Source organism: Chiloscyllium plagiosum, chromosome 2, assembly GCF_004010195.1.
Source record: "Chiloscyllium plagiosum isolate BGI_BamShark_2017 chromosome 2, ASM401019v2, whole genome shotgun sequence".
Taxonomy (NCBI): domain Eukaryota; kingdom Metazoa; phylum Chordata; class Chondrichthyes; order Orectolobiformes; family Hemiscylliidae; genus Chiloscyllium; species Chiloscyllium plagiosum.
In genome coordinates this window covers 117,083,746-117,105,349 of record NC_057711.1, presented here as the reverse complement: position 1 = coordinate 117,105,349, position 21,604 = coordinate 117,083,746, and the positions used below count along the sequence as shown (strand labels likewise).

Here is a 21,604-nt window from a genome sequence, read left to right as displayed (position 1 = left end):
ACCTTTGTGGTGAATTCTCTGTTCGGTGTTCTCTGTACCATCACGTCTAGGAATGGGAGTTGGTTGTCCTTTTCTTCCTCTCTAGTGAATCGGATTCCTGTGAGTGTGGCATTGATGATCCGGTGTGTGTTCTCTATTTCTGTGTTTTTAATGATTACAAAGGTGTCATCCACATATCTGACCCAGAGTTTGGGTTGAATTTGCGGTAAGACTGTTTGTTCTAATCTTTGCATTACCGCTTCTGCTGTGAGTCCAGAGATGGGTGAGCCCATGGGGTTGCCGTTGATTTGTTCATATATTTGGTTGTTGAATGCGAAGTGTGTTGTGAGGCACAGGTCCAGTAGTTTGAGTATGTTGTCTGTTCTGTATGTCCAGCAGGTTGGCTATTGTTTCTCTGGTTAGGGTTTTGTCGATAGAGGTGAACAGTGCCGTTACATCGAATGAGACCATGGATTCTTCCTTGTCTATGTGTATATTTCTGATGATGTCCAAGAATTCCTGTGCTGATTGTATAGAGTGTCTGGATCCACTGATCAGGTGTTTCAGTTTCTGCTGTAGTTCTTTATATGGACAGCTGGAACTGACAACCGGAAGCGGCAGAGACAAACCACTATAAATGCCAGAGGAAATATCACAGAAGCACTTCACAAGAGGCTCCCAAGCACTGAGGATGTCACCTAGACAGGGGACGAAACGTCTGCAACACAAATTCCCAGCTCGGCGAACAGAACCACAACAACGAGCACCCGAGCTACAAATCTCCTCACACACTTTGTACATGTTTTGACTTGTGTGGGGAGGCGCAGGGAACACTGATGTGTGGGTTTTTTAAAGAGAAATGACAATGGAAACAGAACCACATATAGAACAGAACATGGACTTTCGCAGTCCTTGTTCCCTAGCCATCCTCATACATGCCCCCTGTTTGTTGTACCTCCCTGCTGCATACATCACTGGCTAACACTTATGGACACAGAGTTGGGTGATTGTACATGGAAGAGAAGGATGTAAGCAGCTCTGTGGGGGCCTTGCTCCTCTGGGGTCCAGAATGTGCAACAGGTTTTCAGCACAGACCTCAATTCATGGAAGTTCATGGAAGCTGTGGCCATGAAGTGATATCTCATAATGTAATAATGATTAAACAATTAGGGACAAACAACTAGATGTAAAGTGAGATCAGTAACACTTATTTAAAGAGCAAAATGATATATATGGTGACAATGCACTATCAAAATGCTGTATATAGATCTACCTCCTCTCTCTTTACATCTTTGTGTACTCCCTCATTCTTCAGCTAAAGTGGAGTAAGCCTGCTTGGTAATAGAGCCCCACATATGCTGAGGGAAGAGTAAAGTTGATCCTCCTCAGCATGAACCTCCAAAGGTCAGAGGGGCACAGGCAGGGAGCAAGTGGAGGACTCAGGTACCTGAGAGGAACATTCTGAGGTTGTTGCATGTGGTTCTTCTTCCTGGTATCTCCTGGCACTGCCCTGTCTCCTGGTGAGGAGGGACCAACTGCTACTCACATCTGAGTCACCATTCCCTGCCACTATGCCTTTTTGGTCCTACGGCCTAATGGTGTGTAGGTATGTGTGCGTGCCTCTCTGGCAGCCATTGAGGGGATCGGATCTAGCTCTCCTTGGAAGCTGCTATCCTGTTCATGGAAGGAGCCAGACAGTGACAATACTTACTGTGCTGCTGCAGATAATGATGGCCATTGTGTCACATATGACTGAATACAACTCCTAATCCACCCCTGCTCATATGGATGAAGTTCTTGATTGCTGACACCATAGGGTCCTCTCCTGCCTGGGGCTGTGCAAGTGCCCAGTCCAGAAGTCCTCCAGGTGCCAATGGCCTGAGCCATTTCTTCCTTGCCAGCTGTAGAGCTGCCACAGTGAGGTGCTCAGCAGATTGCACTCCCATATTCTCTAAGCATAACATTCCCATTGAGGTATCAGTATCTGAACTGGTTGGCAGTGCAGGAGGCAGACTTACTGGTGTTTACTCTGTGGTTTCCATCCTTTTGTCCTCAGAGCTAGCTTCTGGAGGAGTCAATCATCTCATTAGGGCTGCTGACAGTAACTGCAATACAGAAGAGAGTAAAGTCTTCATGGCCATTGGTTAGAAGGGGTATATGCAATGAATTACACTGACAGGGATTAATATGAATAGCAATGCAATGAGCTGACTTGGTTGGCAGGACATGGATGTCTCAGCATCCCTGCAGGAGTTGTCCCAGTATTTTCCTGTAAGGACCAGGATTCTTTTCTCCCTGGGGGTGAAACCCTTAATGTCGGGCACCCTTCTACGGCCTCTCTCTGCCCTGTCTTCTCATGTAATGAGGGATTGAGTGAGATAAAAGTAGGTAGCACAGCTGTTAGACCTGATGCAGCTGAGCAAAAGATGGATTGATATCCCGAGGTAGTGAGGAGGCAGTATAGAGGTCATATAGGGATTGGGAATTTGGGGGCAGTAATTGCAGGTGGGAGCATGTGAGAGAAGTTGTTGTAAGTTAGAGTGGTAGGGCATGAACCTTGTGGGTGCAGTAGCAAAGATCGAATGAAAACCGAGACAAGAGTGAGGCACGTAACCCTGGTGCCACGGAGGAGGATCTTGACCCTTTTACAACACTGCGGGCTGTCCCTCCACCATTTCAAGATGGCCTGTTTGCAACCTTGGGCCATGCAGAAGAGGACCTGGCAAGAAGACGGCCCTCCCCAGAAATCCCCTCAACCAGGAATCCCTCCGCATCCTTTCAGATATTTGTGGTGCCATCCTCCCTTTCTCTGGCATGTTCAGAATCTGTCTGTGACTGAACAGGGCAGCCATTCAAAGGTGATGTGGGCCCAAGGGAAGACAGTCTTTCAGCAGATATCTGCTGATTGGCAAGTTGTAAGATGGGGCCAGAAACGGACATGATGGACACTTATGGCACTAGGCAGTTAGTTAAAAGCAACTGGTTTGGAAAGACAAAAAAATTCAATAGGCCTTGCAGCAAAAAAATCCCTCAAAAAATACTCAACACAACTCAGATTTAGCCATTGAAATGCAATGGGAAGTGTTTAGTGTTTTATCATGCTGCTTTACTCATATAGGAATTAGGTTGTCATGTTGAGGTTGTTCAGGAAGTTGGTGAGGCCTGTTTTGGAGTACTGTGTCCAATTCTGGTTGCCCAGTTATAGGAAGGATATTATTTAGCTAGAGGGGATTCAGAAGAATTTTACCAAGATGTTGCTGGGATGGTTTGAGTTATAAAAAAGGCTGGATTTTTCCCTGGAGTGTAAGAGGTTGAGAGGTGATATGTAGAGTATAGATAGGGTTAATGGTTGGTGTCTTTTCCATAGGATGGGGGATTTCAAGTTCAGGGGACACATTTTTAAGGTGAGAGAGGGAGATTTAAAAAAGATGAGGGGCAAAGTTTTTACACAGATGTGGCTTATGTGTGGAATAAACTTCCTGAGGAAGTGATGGGTGCGGGCACAGTTACATTTAGACATTGAGATAAGTATCATAGAATCCCTAAAGTGTGGAAACAGGTCCTTTGGCCCAACATACCACACTGATACTCCAAACAGTAACCCACCCAGCCCCATTCCTCTACCCTATTACTCTACATTTACCCAAACTAATGCACCTAACCTACACATCCCTGAACACTTTGGGCAATTAAGCCTGGCCAATTAACCTAACCTTGGGCAGCACGGTGGGTCAGTGGTTCCGGGTTCAATTCCTGTCTTGAGCAACTATGTGTGTGGAATTTGCATGTTCTCCCTGTGTCAGGATGGGTTTTCTCTGGGTGCTCTGGTTTCTTCCCACAGTCCTAGGATGTACAGGTTAGGTGAACTGGCTGTGCTGAATTGCCCATAATGTTCAGGGATGCGTAAGTTGGGTGCATCGGTTTGGGGTGGATGTGGAATAGTGGGGGAATGAGTCTGGGTGGATTGTTCTCCAGAGGGTCAGTGTGGAGTTGTTGAGTCGAAGGACCTGTTTCCACATTGTAGAGATTTTACGAAGTACACAAATAGGAAACGATTGGAGGTATTTGGGCCAGGAGCAGGCAGGAGGGTCTAGTCTAGTTTGGAATTATGCTCGGCATGATTTGCTTAGACCAAAGGGTCTGTTTCTGTGCTGTATGACTCTATGATTCAGGTGTTGTTGCTACACAGTAGCATAATCAGTGTGATGGTTGGTAGATTCTAATCTTAGAATATCTATCACTTTTCAATAAATTGCATGACTAACTCAGAATATACCTCCCAGGAATAGGACATTCAGTTCAATCTGTCATTATTGATCTTCATCGTGTACTCGAGCCTTCTCTCATCCTTCATCATCAGCATAAATCTTCAAATAAAAGCCAAGCACAGCAACTACTGGAAACAAAAAGTGCTGGAGAAACTCAGCAAGTCTGGCAGCATCTGTGGAGAGAGAAATGGAATTAACGTTTCAAGATAAACATGAAGAAGAGTCATTTCTAACTCAAAGTATTTCCTTGTTTCTGTCTCAACAGATGTTGCTAGACCTACTGAGTTTCTCCAGTACTTTCTGTACTATAGCATAAATCTTGTATTCTTTTCTCCAAGATCTGTTTATCAAGGTTCCCCCCGCATCCAGATTATGCATTTCATCTCTCCATGGTATTGGTCGCCAGTCTCTCAAAATGCCTGAATTCTCTATTGGATTCCTTGGTGATTGTCTTAAATTGTGGGTCCCTAGTTTTGCTCTTTCCCACAAGTAAAACATTCTCTCTGTATCCATTCTCATGAAAATCTTTCATTATTTTAAAGATCTTCCTGTTAGAGCATCCCTTAACCTTCTATTTTTCAGCCTGTTCACTCATCCTAATAGATATAAGTGTTGAATTCTGTTTTTATGAGATGATGTTTCATAGATCCCTCAAAGTTGCCACCTAAGTTGATAGGGTTGTTAAGAATATGTATGGTGTGTTGACTTTCATTAGCGGGGGATTGAGTTTAAGATCCATGAGGTTATGCTGCAGCTCTATAGAGTTCTGGTTGGACCACACTTGAAATATTGTATTCAGTTTTGGTCGCGTCATTAAAGGAAGGATTTGGAAGATTTAGAGAGGGTGGAGAGGAGATTTACCAGGATGCTACCTGGACGGGAAGGCATGTCTTATGAAGAAAGGTTGAGGGAACTAGGGCTTTTCTCATTGGAGCGAAAAGGGGTGAGAGGTGACTTGATAGAGGTGTACAAGCTGATGAGAGGCATAGATAGAGTGAATAGTCAGATCCTTTTTTGCAAGAGCAGAAATGGCTATCACAAGAGGACATAATTTTAAGGTGATTGGGGGAAGATTCAGAGGAGATGTCAAAGGTCGGTTCTTTACGCAGAGGGTGGTGGGTGTGTGGAATGATTGCCAGTGGTGGTAGTAGAGTCAGATACATGAGGGACATTTAAGCAACTCTTGAACAGGCACATGGATGATAGTAAATTGAAGGGTATGTAGATTAGTTTGAACTTAGAGTAGGATAAAAGGTTAACATAACATCAAGGTCCAAAGGTCCTGTACTGTGCTATTCTGTTCTATGTTCTATGTTTCACATGAAGCAAAGAAGTTCTATAGAAACAGAATCATCACTGCCAACTCATAACTTCAAGTCTGCAATCCCGATATAAAGCATGAAGTCTAATATGAATAAGGATACCTCCAGTTGACTACTACCTACTGCCTTGCCTCTGTATTCGTCCACATTGAACAACACTTGGAAGCAGCACCGAGTACAGCAAGGGTACAGAATATCTATTGGATGGGGGGTATCAATGCCCCTTACTAAGAGTGGCTCGGTAGCTCCATTAATGATCAAGTCCTGAAAATAATATTTTCCAGAATGAGACAGCAGTGGTTTAGAAAATCGAGGGAAAAGGCAAAATGCTTGCCATTTTGGAAGGGAAATTGAGTATAAGGATAGACAAGTTATGCTGCAGCTTTATAGAGCTTTAGTTAGGCCACGCTTGGAATATTGTGTACAGTTCTGGTCACTACACTACCAGAAGGATGTGGACACTTCAGAAGGGCACAGAAAAGGTTTACTGGGATGTTGCTTGGTATGGGAGGTTTTAGGAGAAAGTGAGGACTGCAGATGCTGGAGATCAGAGCTGAAAATGTGTAGCTCGAAAAGCACAGCAGGTCAGTCAGCATCCAAGGAGCAGGAGAATCGACGTTTCGGGCATGAGCCCTTCTTCAGGAATGAAGGTCCATGGGAGATTTTAGCTATAGACTGGGTTTGCTTTAATTGGGATGCCGGAGGTTGAGGGGGCGACCTGACAGAAGTTTATAAGATTGTGATTGGCATGGATAGAATGGAAAGTATGAGGCTTTTTCTCAGGGTGGGAGGGTCAATTACGAGGGGACACAGGTTCAAGGTGCATGGGGGAAGTTTAAAAGAATGTGCAAAGCATGTTTTTCACACAAAGGGTGGTGAGTGCCTGGGTTGCCAGAGAAGGTGATGGAAGCAGACACAATAGCAGCATTCAAGAAGCACCTGGACGAATGAGAAGAAATAGTGGGATATGGATCACAGATTCATAGAATCCCTACAGTGTGGAAACAAGCTATTCAGCCCAATCAGCCGACACTGACCCTCCGAAGAGCATCCCACTGAGACCTAGCACCCCCACTCTATCCCAACAACCCTGCACCTCCCATGGCTAATCCACCTATCCTATACATCCCCTAGACGGCCAAACCATCCTACCTGCACATCTTTGAATTGTGGGTGGAAACCAGGGCACCCAGAGGAAACCCACACAGACATGGGGAGAATGTGCAAACTCCACACAGTCGCCCCAGGCTGAAATTGTAACCGGGTCCCTGTGAGGCAGCAGTATTAACACTGAGCAACCATGCTGCCCATTTTTCTTTCTTAAAAGTTTTCTTCCCCAAAATAAGCAAAGATAGTTTTAATATGGAAGGGCAAAATGTGTTGGCCCAGGCTTGGAGGGCTGAAGGGCCTGTTTCTGTGTTGTATTGTTCCTTACTCTTCTTTGTTCTTTGACCTCATCTTCACCAATCTACAGATGCATCTTTACATGACAGCATTGGTGGGAGTGTTAACTGTACAGTCGTTGTGGAATTGAAGATCTGTCTTCATATGGAAGATACTCTCCATTGTGTTGTGTAGTATTATTACTAAACTTGATAGATCAGGTTCAGCACAGATCTAGAAGCTCAAACTAGGCATAAATGAGATGTTGTGGGCCATCAGAAGAATGTCATGATTTGGAGACGCTGGTGTTGTAATGGGGTGTACAAAGTTAAAAATCATACAACACCAGGTTATAGTCCACAGGTTTGTTTGGAAACACTACCTTTCTGAGCGCTGTTCCTTCATCGGATGGTTGAAGGAGTGGCACTCCAAAAGCTGGTGCTTCCAAATAAACCTGGTGGACTGTAACCTGGTGTTGTGTGATTTTTAATGTTGTCCACTCCAGTCCAACACCGGCACCTCCAAGTCATGACTATTAAACTATAGGAACAACTCCTGTTCAATGAGGAATTTGAGATAGTATGTTAGGTGCAGCACAAACTCAAAAATGATGTTCCAACCTAGTGAAACCACAACACAGGACTATACACCTGCCAATACAAGCAACATGCAATAATACATAGCTACAATATCTTAGAATCGATGGATCAGATCAAGGATTTGCAGTCCTGTCACATCCTGTTGGAAAGGTTGTGGACAATTAAGCTATTAATGAAAGGAGTTGCCTCCATAAACATTCCCATCCTGAGTGAATATGGAGTCCAGGACATTAACAAGGCTGAAGCATTTACACACAAATGCAACCAGCTGTGTCAACTGTATAATCTCATTCCCTTCAGAGATTGCCAGTGTCACACCATGAACGTAGGCAAACTGTTCCAGGACAGTTGTAATGCTGGCATGTACTAAACAATGTGGAAAATTGTCCAGGTATGACCTGTCCATGTCCAATGGTGTCAGTGAGAGTGGGGGGATGTCAACAGGTGTGAACCCGGATCTCTGGCGCTGTGAGGCAGCAGTGCTAACCACTGTGCCACCGTGCCGCCCACATGTGTGAGTGTGTGCATGTCAGTGAGAATGGAGGAGGGCGTCAGTGAGTGAGAGGGTCAATCAGTGTCAGTGAGTACGTGTGGGGAGACAGAGAGAGAGGTCAAGGTGGATCAGTGTTATTGTGGGGTCCACCTGTCGTGGGTGAGCGTGTTGCCCGTTTAAGAGGCTTCCCTGGGACGTGGCAGCTGATGATGCACGCGCCGCTGACGTGGCCGCTGACGTTACCGTGGCGACGGAGCCATCTTGAGCAGAGGTGGCGGGCCGGCGGCAGAGAGAGGTAAATGCACATATATACTGGGGAGGTGAGGGAGGGAATTATCACCTCCCCCCCGGGGACGGTGAAGAAAGAGAGGGAGAGACATGTATACGCCTCGGGAGGAGGGACGTGGACCGTGTGATTTAGGGGATGCTGACCTTCCTGGGATCTTCCCGTGCCTGTTGCTCCTGTCCCCGGGGCCGAGTGCCCGAGTTTTCAGGCGGGCCTGTTGGTTTGTGAAGCTCGCCCGGCGGTTGCACGGCAGTCCCAGGGCAGCTCCTAAAAAAAAAGGGGTTTCCGAAAGGTCACTGCTGTTGCTGAGCAAATGAACGTCAACCTGCTAAACCGTGCCCAAGGGGGTGAGAAGCAGCTCCCCGGCCTCCACAACTTGCGGGGGTCAAGCCCCGCTTCAGGGTCTGATGGCCTTGGGAGGCATGTCCATCATGTTGTAGCCAAAACAATGTTGAGTTATCAACTTGTCACGCATGCCAATGGAAGACGATAAGGCTGCAAGAGATTCCTGGTCAATCAGAGTGTGTGGTACCTGCAGGCTCTTGGCTTTCCCTTCAACCCGCCCCACCACCACCTTGAAGACTCTCATTTCCAGCTTCCAAGGTACTGCTGCTTAACCCCCTTCCCAAACACATACTGTCACTCTCTATGATGTAAAGCATCCCCAAGCTATGGCACATGGGTTATCAGACAAATTTTGATCAGAAGCCCCATTAGACAATGTTCGAGCTGACAACCAGCAGCTTGATTTGGGTGTTAAGCAATGCCTTAGAGAGCGGTGGAGATGGAGGGAATGACAGAGTTTTTGGAGTGCTGGCTTTTGCAAATGAAATAAACACCAGGCTCCTAAACCACTTGAGGTGGATTTTTAAAAATCTTGATATTTCAAAGAGGAGTTAATTCTGGTGTTCTATTCAATGGTTGTTCCTCAACTGAAATTTTTAAAACAAGTTCTTAGGAATGATTAAAATGCTGTTCTTGGAGCTTGATCTGCACAAATTGGCTGTTGTTTCTTACATTACAGCACTGAATATTGTACATGCCAAACAGTATTTGGTTGTGAAGTGCTTTGGGATATCCTGTGTGTGTAATGTTTGCTGTATAAATGCAAGTCTATACCTATCCAACTATTGTCTGCTGGTCTATACACTTTCTGTCCAAGTTATGTCTTTACTTTTACCTTTAAAATATCTGTGAGCATCAACATATATAGTCACAAAGTATTGGTTTAAAGTTGAGCTTTTAGAGGAATAGGTGGTTCCCTGCAACCTTTGTGGGCAATATTTTACCCTGTTACTGTAAACTGTGAATGGTGCTCAGTAAGATGTTTTACTGAGGGCACCATAGTAGCTCTAGTTAGCACTGCTGTTTCACAGCACCAGGGACTCTGGGACAATTCCACCCTTGGGTGACTGCCTGCATATATTTTGCACCTTCTCTCCATGTCTGCATTTGTTTCTTCCCACAGTCCAAAGATGTGCAGATTGGTGGATTAGCCATGCTAAATTGTTTGTACTGTGACATTTTGTATTATAGGTCACTTTGCTAATTCACTCTCAAGCACTTTACATGCACTCATTCATAACCCCTTTACTAACCCACTCACAAGTCAACACTTTGTTTGTTTCATTCGTTCATAACTCTTTACTATAATACGGTTTCATTCATTCATTCATAACACCATTGTTTTGTGGTATATTTTACTGTTACAAGATAGTTTAAAATGAAAACATTACTTCCAAACCCATTACTGCCTCTTTGCACCTTTGACCCTTATCTGGCTTTCTACATCAAAAGCTACCGCTGAATAGTATCGTAAACCATACTGTCCCCATCAAGTCTCCGCAAAACATTATAATATTAATCAGCCCTTATCAACTGTCACTCGGACCTGCATAGATTATAGAGCACCACACCATTTTTCCAATTAATATGTATCTTTTAACTGGGCTGCTATCGCTTTAAGAAACTCTCAAAACTGCATTTATGTGAAATTGAATGAATGAATGAAGCTCTCGCTGGCAAATATTAAGCAAGTCTCTCAAGCCAGTGGCGGAAATCTGTTTAATATCCTTTGTTCTTTTATTAAGTACAGCTATAATTTCTAGCTTATTTGGAGCACAAAGCTTATTATTTTTACTAACATTTACAAACTTAAGACAAAAGGACTAACTCCTCTTAATTGTGCAAGTAGACCAGACAGTCTTAATCCCATCAGTAGTAACAGCCACCATTTAACAGATGTTTAACTCATCTCCTGTCTCCCCAGGACAGAAGCCCATTAATACTTTATGTACTATTGATAAAACAATGTAACACCATAGTAATGGAATTTTAATATGTATAAGACCTGCGTATAAAGAGGCTACTGTAAGAACTGTATTTCGGGATTCTATTGCCGCCTCAAACTTGAGCTACCGCAGTCGCTGAATGAAGAAGCTATTTTCACCACTCACTGATTTTGGTTGTTATTTGAACATGATCCCACAGTCGTGACTAGGGATGTGCAGACGAGGTGGATTGGCCATGGTAAATGTGGATTATGGGTAGGCTAGGAGTCTGAGGGATGCCATTCGGAGTACTGGTGCAGATTCAATATGTCAAGTGGTCTCTCTTTGCATTGTAAGGATTCTATGATTGTCAATAAATGAGCTGACCTGTATGGCCGAGTGTGTGGCTCAAATACTGATATCCCTGGAACCTTATCCTTCTGGATCTTGGATGTAAAATTTATAGGGCTGCAAAATGTTTTTGACTAGAAGTTGCTGCAGTGGATCTTGTATCTCATGTATCCTAAAGCTACAGTGTAAGAGTTGTGAGGGGGTATTGTATGAAGTAACAGCACTTGCACTGGGCTACAAATGTTTGCCTAACTAGTGATAGAAAGATTACAGCACACTTCCAACTGACCAGCCTTTGTATTTGTTTTCTTGTTTGTGTACATTGCATGGTGTGATGCGAATCAAGGGGCAAGGAGGTTCCATATCTGATCACTGGTTTGCAATATGTTACCTGTTGATGGAGGGCGATTTTCCTGTTTAGAGATGTATAAAAACATGCAAATGAGAATGTTTCTCTGGTATTTTAAGGTGAATTCACATCTTATTTCTCTTTAGTATTTCCCAACATTAATTGCTTTGTCTATGCAATCTGGTCATTTGACCATTGATGTCTATGTACCTGCGGAAATAAATTCTTCTACACTGCCACCATCAGAGTGGAAGCAGCATGCCATGCAATAAATCGTCCGATTTGCAATTCAAAGCAAAAAGTAAAACTGCATATCATTGTGGGTTATGAGTGGAAGTAGTAAAAACTTGAACCGCATTGACTTGATAACTTGCTGGGACATCACTTTTTAAAGCTCACTTTTTAGTAGATTCCATGTAACGAGTCTTTTTAGAAATGACTATTGCATAAATTTCTAAAGCTTTCAAACTGTAAAGTTACTGGAATTTACCAAGTATACAGTGACAGTCCAATTACAATACTGATCCAAATGTTTTAAACTCCATCCTTTTGCTTTGCAGTTATTTTAAGCCTGATGAAGTTTCAACTTTTTCTGACGTTTTGGTGGTTATAAGAATCCTTCTGAGGTTCTGTTTCATGTCTTCCTAAATCTACATTACTCATCACACCTTTTTTTAAATTTTAGGAAAATATGCTTCGTGTCAACCATCTTTTGTGATATTGCATCTGTGTGTGCATTCAGCAAGCCTTTGACAATTATTGGAGTTCCGACTATCTACTTTGTTCACAAATGCAATCAAACAATAGCTTTGAGTTTTCTTGATTTCTCGAAGTCCATGCCAGTTGTTTTTCCTTCATTATTGCTGATGGAAATGGTCTCACTCAGCCATTAGAATGGCCTCAGTTAATTTACCATTTAAGGCCTTTCTAAGTACCATATTATTTCTGAAGTAGAACCAAAATTAAACTTAGTTTGCCAGTTGGAGGTATTTTAGTCTGCAAATTAAACAATTTGACTCCAATGTTCTAGCAACATTGGTACGCTTGGAACTCTCAGCTAAAAAGTACAAAATTAGTTGTGATGTTGAAGTTATCATGGAAGTGATTCATGAAGGAAATGTTGCCATTAACACAAGAGTAAGTCTGACAGACTTCCTGATGAAGGGCTTTTGCCCGAAATGTCGATTTTGCCTGTCCTCGGATTTTGCCTGTCCTCGGATGCTGCCTGAACTGCTGTGCTCTTCCAGCACCACTAATCCAGACTATTCTATTCCAATCTGGCCAAGTGTTTTAATTGCTCTTGTGCATGGTGCCAATGAAGGTGAGGCCATTATGAGCTGGTGATAAAGTGGAGTTGCATAATTTCTGTGGAATAGAATCAGCACAGGATGTTGAGAGTATTCATTCTGCCACAGAGTACCAAAAGAGCCATTTAGCCATTTATACTTGTGCTTTTTTATCACTACCTCCACCACTTGTGGAGAATGGCAGCAACGTTTACAATCTGCACAATGCTCTGCTTTAACTCTTCAGATATTCAGTATGGTTCAAGCTCAACCTGTATCACAGGAGAACAAGGGTAGCAGGTACATACCACCAGCTATAACCTCCTCTATGTTGCACCTTAGTGAAAATTTATTGTGTTCCTCCATGGTTACTAGATGAAAATCCTGATACTACTTCGCAAACAGCACAGCACTCTGGATGATTCTTCATGTGGACTGCAGCAGCTAAAAGCATCCTCCACGTTTACAAGGATCACTAAAGATGGGCAATATATATTAGCTTAATGAAAAATGCTAATATCTTAGAAATTAATTCATTATAAAAACTCCCCTTTTTAGAGTTGTAAATGAATTTGCTTCCACTATCCTTTATAAGGCAGTGAAATCCAAATCATAACTCTCTGCCTAATTATTTCTTCTTAATTCCCACTTTTGTTTTGCCAATTACCATGAATCTCATGGAGCCCATTTGCTAATACTGCAGTGAATGTACCTACACCGTACAGACTCCTGCATTTCAAGACAGTGGCTCACTGCCACCTTGAAGGGCATTTGCAGTGGGCAACAATTGCTGGGCTAACTAGAGATAGAATTTTTATAGCAGAGAAGGCTGTTGGAGCAATTGTGAAATTGTTGGCCCAACCAAAGAACAATTCACATGTCTCCTGTCCATTTCCCCCACATCTTATCAGGAGACTAATATAAAATTGTGACCTGTTACTATCCAACCATCTCACCAGTGGAAATAGCTTTTACTTGTTCTATATGAAAATTTTACAGCCCTATTGCCTCAGCCTACTGATTGAGTTTTTTTGTACTGATGTCCCTGGATCGACTGTTTGAATTTAATAGCATGGTGACTCTCTGCTATCAACATTTGAATGAATGAATAAATGTAGCTAGCCACTTTTCCAATCAGAGCAAATGTGGGTACTTCTTTCTAAGTGATCCTGAATTTTGAATTAAGAAACATAATTGTTGTATGTCTTTGTTTTCGTATGCTTGCAGCAAATTGTGATTGAAGAAAAAAATGATGGAGGAAAGTGGGATTGAGACGACTCCCCCCGGTACCCCACCACCTAACAACACAGCGATTGCAAGCAGTGCCCCTGTCCCTACAGGTAGTGCTGTTTTAAATTTCAGGCAATTTCTATTCATAGACAAGAACATGTCAGTGAGTAAATTAGTACTAATTAATTAAATAACAAAGAATACCTTGACAAACATGCAAGTAAGTATGCATTTTAATTTTTTCTGATGTTTGGAACAAAACAGTTCTATCCTATGATGCTTATTTGGTTTATGGGATCTTCTGTACAACTGACTTAACTTTTAACAACATATACATTTTAAGTATCTTCTCTGAATGTGAAGGATTTCAGAAAGCATTTTTGCAGATTGTGTCTCATTGCATGAAAATATCTCAAAGATTTAAAAGTTATGAAAGAAGTTAAGAGGGTAAATGGTGAAAGATTATATTTTTAGATCAGTAACAAGAACATTAGCATGGAAAATAAGTCAAAACCATAAATAGTTTCCCATTAAGCAAACTAATTGATTTCCAGATCAGCTTCTAGAGAGTCATGAGAATGTCAGGCTCACTATCACAGGAAGTGAGTGAGGTGAAACACTTGGACACGTTTTATGGTGATAGAGTGAGATGAAGATTGAATGGGATTAAGGTCATGTAGAGAATTAACATAGCATGGGCAAGAGGGGCTGAATGCCCTTTTTTCTGTATTGTAAAATCCCTTGATAGTTAGAAATCCATTATCTGTAAAACTATAATGAAGTTTTAAGATTTTCTTTTTTGATTATGAAGTGCTTTATGACAGGTGCCTGTAGAGACAAAAACTACAATATCACTAGAATGGAATTTCTGTATTTGAAAATAGTGAATCTAAATGCACAGAGGATGTTAATGGAGAACAGAACGTGGCATTGGTTTGAAGTATTAATAAAGCTGTACCAATGAACCAACTCTGTGCAATCATTTCCTTACCTCTAGATATTGCAGTTGAAGTTGACATTTTATTTGGATACTACGATGCAATTTGAAACATTTATCAACTATTTTCGATCAAAAACTTAATCTCTTGAAATGTGAAAGTTTCCTTTTTCAGTTTTTATGAGCAAGCTTTATAGTATTCAACTACAATTTTTTTACCATGGGTTCAATCTTGCAACATTTTAAGTCTAAAATCCGATATGAGGCTAAATTTTTCATTAGCTAATAATCTGAGCGCATCCACATATCATCATTCCCACAGAAAAACCCAAACCAAGATTGAAATAAGAAAGTTGTATTCAGCAGATTCTGGTTTGTTGAAATGGGATATGTCATAAATGATTCTGTGGTTGAAATGTTACATTGTAATGAATGGGAATGTGTTTTTGTGCAGTAGAGTTGTCTAACTTAAATGCTTTGAGCACAACTAGGTTACTATTTACATGTTTTTTTTCCATGTTGATTCCTTTGAGTTTGCCTGCCTTGTAGGTGTACATATTGTACTGTTATTATGGAGCTTAGAAATGAGAAATTGACATCAGTTGGCATGTAAATGCTGAGAGCCATTATGAATGTGGTGATAACACTGCACTTAGAAAATCAAAAATATGTAAAGGCGGGATTGGCATGGTTTTATTAAAGGAAGTGGTATATTTTGCTTTGAAAAGTTGTTACCAAAGGTGGTTGAACAGGTTTAGGGCTTGAGGAATGGGGGTAAGATATTCACAAAGAGGTTTGGTTAATAGACAGGAAATTAGAAGTAGTAAGGAATTTCTTATGATTTATATTAAATCAATGGAGGTACCAGTGAAGTATAATGTATCCAGATCTGGTGACAGGCAGCAAGTTGGGAAAGCTGTGTGGAGTCCACAATGGTTACAAAGGGATATAAATATGTTCAGTGAATGGATAAGAGGTAATAGATGGAGTATAATATGGAAAGAAATGTGATTTATCACTCAAAGAAAGCTTAGAAACACTGAAAATTAATTGGTTGCATACTACTTAATGGTATTCAGAGGGATTTGGGTCTCTTTGTGCAAAAAACACTTTTATCATGCACATACATCAAGTAACCAAAAAGTAAATGACATTTTGACCTTTCTTAAACAAAGGTAAGAGTAGATATTGCTGCAGTTGTATAGGGATTTGGTGAGATGGTGTACTTGTGTCTTGCTTTCCACATTGAAGGTAGGATATTTTTGGCTGAGGGGATAATGAAGGTTCATAAATTGGTTCCTGAGATGAGAATGTTGATATTTGGAAGAGATTATTTGAATGGTCATTTATTCCTGGTGTTTTGATGTATCAAAAAATTGGCCTCAATATGAGGTTCTTGAAAGGCTTGATAAGATGGATGTGGAAAGGCTGTTTTCACTTGCTGTATGATGCCTCAGTGGTTAGTTCTGCTGCCTCTCAGTGCCAGGGACCCGGATTCAATTCCAGCCTCTGGCGACTGACTGTGTGAGTTTGCACATTCTCCCCGTGTCTGGGTGGGTTTCCTCTTGGTGCTCTGGTTTTCTCCCACAGTTCAAAGATGTGCAGGTTAGGTGAATTGGCCGTGCTAAATTGCCCATAGTATTCAGGGATGTGTAGGCTATGTGCATTAGTCGGTGGAAATGTAGAGTAATGGGATAGAGGAATGGTTCTGGGTGGGATACTCTTCAGAGAGTCGGTGTGGACTTGTTGGGCTAAATGGCCTGTTTCCACACTGTCGGGATTCTATGCTATGGATATCTAGAACTAGAAGGTAGTCTCAGGAGAAGGGGCTGGCCATTCCATACTGCAATGAGAACGTTCTTCATTCAGTTCAGAGTCTTCGGGATTCTCAGTTATGAATGTTTCGTCATTGGGTGTAATCAAGACAGATATTAATGGGTGTTTGGACTCAAAGAAAGGTGTCTGAGATTGGTGGGAAAGTTAAGGTGAAAAATTAGCCATGCCTTTATCAAATTGTGGAGTTAATTTGGGGTGGGTAGGTCAATGTCCTTTTTTTTAAACAAGAACAATGTTTATGTTGATTATATGCTTCTAAACCTTCTCATGTTTGTTTTGTTTCTCTTTTGGCTTATCTGTCTGCAGTTCTACCCAGTCCTTTATCTAATCCTATCACCAGCTCTTTCTCTCCATTACCTCCCTCAACCTTTTCCACACCACCACCACCTCAAACCCACATGCCTCCTGCTAGGTCTTCCACACCCTTGACTATGGGACCTTCTACTGTCGCTTCCACCATACATCCAGCTGTTACTCATTCTGGGACTGCAGCTTATAGCAGTCCCATAAACTTTCCTCCTTCAGCCCCTCCTGTGGGTTCTCCTGCTGGTCCTGTCTTCTCTGCACCTCCCATAGGTCCACCAATCACTGGTTTCTCCATGACTGCCAATTACGACATCACCCGAGGTCACGCTGGTCGAACCCCTCAAACCCCACTGATGCCAACATTTTCTTCATCTGTTGCAGGTGGTAGTTTAATTTTAATGTTCCATCTTTGTTCATAGAATAGTTTGTACTTGCTTAACTTAGGAATTGTACAAGGGTGTTTAATATTGTCAGTATTATGTAATGTGAATCTTTTTAACACTAGCTGACACAGTTAAAATGTTTTCTTCAGTCCTCCCAATATCACTATATCTTTTAATAATAACTATTATCGCAGGGACTATCAAAATTGTAATAATTTAATTAATAGGGATGGGACATAATTTTGTTTTTAGTTCTTGAAAAGGAAGGCAATCATGTTTCTCTTTATTCACCCTCCTGTTTTGCCTCATTCCCTTGTTTATGCTACCTGGTCTGTATCATGGGATACTGTCTGATCCCTGTGACTCCAGTGTAACAGGCTACTCCAAGGAGAGCTAGTTTTTCTAATAGTAGATTGGGTCGGGATATCTGGGCGGGTTGGACTGAAGGGTCTGTTTCCATGCTGTACATCTCTATGACTCTAGTGCTCCTCACTATGATACACTCTTAGTACCAGCATGCTTGAGGGGTGGTAAGCTGGTTTACCTAACATTAAGAAAGCAATTTAATGACAGGATGTTCTGTTAAATGTATTTTCAGCATTAAACTGAAGTCGACTTGCTCGACTTATAGATGGGGGTCATTGTTTAGCAGTAAGGAACAAGAATTCTGGCTGACACTTTCTTTTAAAAGCACCAATTGTTTAATGTTAGAATATCTTTTAATTAACATTCTCATTCCAAAATAAGTCCTGCTAAACATGAGCATCATAAACCTGGTTTTTAAAGTTATTAACATATTGACAGGAGTTGCGCCAAACACAATGCCTCAGGCCTCTGCTCCCACTAGAGGTGGCTCTTCCATTACTTTCCCAGAAGAGACTGAAGATCCCAGAATGTCTGCACATTATGATCAAAGCGCCTCTGGTGGAGGACTGTGGGGCTTCTTTAAGGTAAATCTTGAATGTAATTCTTGAAAGTAATTCTTGAAATGTATTTTGTGATCTGTGTCGCAGTGGCATTTGCTATTCACGTTGCTGATACCTAGCAGCCAAATTTAAACAGGTTTTTAATGCAGTATTTGATTGTATGGCACTTTGTGTAACATCTATGATGTTAGTGAACAGGAAAAGTAACAGCAAGGCTCTTCATCAGTGACATTGAAGAATTCAACTTGGGACATGTAAAGTAGAAATCATGAGTTATAAATCATAATTAAGTCATGATTAGAAAAGAAAGGTTGAGAATTAGATGCAAATACAGGAAACTTAAACTTTTTAAATTAAATTCTCGACCTCAGTTTGCCAATGAGGGAATGATACTTAACAGTCAGAAAACACAATCTCTTCCCCCCCCCCCCCCCCCCCTCGAGGCTGTGAATATTGTTAACGGTAATTATTTATCAAACTGTTAATTTACTGCAGTCCAAGAGCTTTACATCTCTCTGAGCTTCCACTGGACAACCTGCGAGTTTTTAGTATCAACTATACTTGAAAGGTAATTTGTCATTGAGTAAATCTTATAGAGGAATGTTTATCCTCTATTAGTTTCTGGATCACCTCAATGTTTTTATTCTTTTGATGCTTACACGAGATTCCACAATGCTGTGAAATCTGTCCACAAATTTGTCTGCTGGTTAGTCACCAATCCTTGCTACTCACAAAGTCCAAATTCAAGAATTCACTTTAACCATATCCACGATTGATTTCATCCAAATATAATGACAAGAAGACACTTGCATGAGTTACCAAAACACTTTTTTCCTTTGACAGACTTTGCACATCATTCTGGAAGCAAAGGGGAGTGAATTTGCCGAACAGAAGTCTGTTGATCTGTATGCATTTGAGGCTTGGACTATGATCCAGCATCATTCTAAGAAGCTCATTCACTCGTGAACTGCCATTTGAAGCTTCTGAAGATCAAATGGCAAGACAAAATAACCAGATGCTGAGACATAATTTTCTAATGCTAGTTCCTGAGAAGTAAAAATTAGTCATGTTTTTCTTCATTCTTCTTGCCCTGGTGTTCTGCCTCATTGCTTTTTTCATGATACCTGGTCAGTATCTTAGAGTCTTAGAGTCGTACAGCTCGGAAATAATTATTCTTAACACTGAAATCTAATACGTTGACTGCTAGCAAAGGCTAGGGTCTCCAAGGAAGTATTTTACAATTTCCTGTTTGCTAATTGGCAGCTGCACAGTTGGACCTGGACGTGCAGCGTAGCATGGATTTGTTTTCAGTTGCTGTCAATAACCCCAACCTCATGATTACCAAAACAGGAGTGCAGTAATGTATTGACAGGATCCAAAAAAGCTCGTTTTGCAGCACACTATGTCAAGCTATCTATAATGACAACAGAACACTTGCAACAACTGCCAAAGCAGTTATAGCCTTTTAACAGACTTTACGCATCAGTCTGGAAGCGAAGAGAAGTACATTTGTCTATTAGATTGGAAGTGTGTCGAGATCTATGCATGAGAGGCTTGGTCTACCAGCAACATTCCAAGAAGCTAATTCACTTTGAGAGTTTCCTTGGGGAAACTGAAGATCAAGTGGCAACACACAATACCAAGACAAACTATCCGACGTTTAGGTACTTGCCAAGCATAGGTACTATCTTGAGACAATCTCAACTGAGTGGGAGTGGAGATATGATGTTGCAAATCTTCTATGCAGGACTTGAGATTGGTGTGTTCTTTATGGCAGCCAAAGGAAGCACTGCAGGGGATACTCTGAAGGCTTGAATTTAGGAATTTTTGATATTGACCTGCAGTCCTGAAAGAAGTTCACCCAAGATCACTGCACCTGGCACATGCAAGCAAAAGAAAAATACATGGATTCCCTCAAAAGCAAAGAGTCTGAAGCAAAGAGGAATTCAAGGAAATTTAAATCCTGAACTAGCAATTTATACAAATGTTAATCATCTGAGGAACCTTCTGGCTCCAGATCTGCTTTAACTATCACTCATTTACCCACTAGAGTTCTTCCAGATATCAAAGATGATGAACACTGTCATCTTCGCCTTGAAGGACAAACACAAGAATAATTCATTTACTCTAGAATGCAACTCCTGCAGAGATCTTGAAGTTAAGATAAGATATTGACCTCTAATAACCCCACCATGTTTTGCGCTGGTTTTAATTCCAACCAGCAGAATTTTCCCTGATTCGTTGATTCCAGTTTTGTTAAGACTCCTTTTAATGCTACTCTCAATTAAGCCTTGCCAGGATAGTCACTCTAAAATCATCTCCGAGGTTCAGCTCCTATGTCCATTTTTGAACAAAGGCTATGCTGAGGTCAAGAACTGAGTGGCCCTGGTGGAATCCAAAGTAAGTGTCCATGAGCGTTTGTTACTCAGCAATTGGTGTTGTTAGCTCAGTTGTTGGATGGCTGTTTTACAATGGAGAGTTACTTGGGCTCCATTCCTGCACTGGCTGAGGTCACCATGAAGAATTCTCCTTCTCGATGTCTCCCCTTGCCCAAGGTATGGTGATCTCAAGTTGAATCATCATGACTTTTGTGTCTCTCTCTCTCATGAGAAAGCAGCCCGATGGTCCACTAGGAGTATGACGACTACTTTTGTTGCTGCCTGATAGCAGTATTGATGACTTTTTCATCACTTTACTGATGATTGAGATTAGACTGCTCATTGGCTGAGTTACATTTATCCTGCTTTTTGTGCACCGCGCACTCATAGGCAATTTTCCACATTTGTCCGTGCTGGTGTTTTTAGCTGTACAGGAACATTTTGGCAGTGAGCAAGTTCTGTAGCATAAGTCTTCAGCGCTGCTGTTACAATGTTATCAAGGCCAACACTGGTGAAGATTGCAAAGCGCAAATTTATGAAGGAGCAGGATATCTTGTGGCTAATTTCCAGAATTTGAATTGAAATGTGTGTACTCCAAAGGTTGCTGTTTATTTTACTCCATTAAAATGATGTATGTTGGTGGCTGTTGGTATCTACACTGTTAATATCGATACCAGATTCTTGCTCTTGCACTTCCTTTCATTCCTCTGTTATAAACGGAGTTTAAATTGATGTACTGTTTAAGGGTCCACATAATATTGTGAAAATATATAGTGGTCAGTTACAAACTCATCTAAAATACTTCATTTCTAGCTCTAGACTATGAGAATTTTCTATAAGTAATAGAAAAATCCTAGCTAATCACATCTGAAGTACCATATACAGTTCTGTACACCATGTGAGAGATGATTTATTAGCCATTTGAACAAAATACAATGTAAATTTACCGGTTGCCAGTGTTATCATGGTTAGATGATGATAAGAGACCATGTGTACTGGGTTTATATTCAGAATATAGATTA

The 21,604-nt window shown here is 41.5% G+C and overlaps 1 protein-coding gene across 4 annotated transcripts in view; it reads left to right on the top strand.

The window, feature by feature from the left end:
- Positions 1 to 8,236: 8,236 nt before the first annotated feature.
- prrc1 (proline-rich coiled-coil 1) overlaps positions 8,237 to 21,604 on the top strand; it is an 81,998-nt gene continuing 68,630 nt past the window's right edge. The window contains exons 1-4 of one of the 4 annotated variants that reach the window (XM_043717022.1): positions 8,238 to 8,339; positions 13,814 to 13,926; positions 16,896 to 17,276; positions 18,083 to 18,228. In XM_043717022.1, coding sequence (XP_043572957.1) covers positions 13,836 to 13,926; positions 16,896 to 17,276; positions 18,083 to 18,228 — 618 coding nt within the window. In that variant the 5' untranslated portion in view covers positions 8,238 to 8,339; positions 13,814 to 13,835. Of the gene's footprint in view, positions 8,340 to 8,810; positions 8,934 to 13,813; positions 13,927 to 16,895; positions 17,280 to 18,082; positions 18,229 to 21,604 lie in introns of those variants that run through there. The other 3 variants (XM_043717006.1, XM_043717017.1, XM_043717029.1) reach the window with 3 other exon arrangements.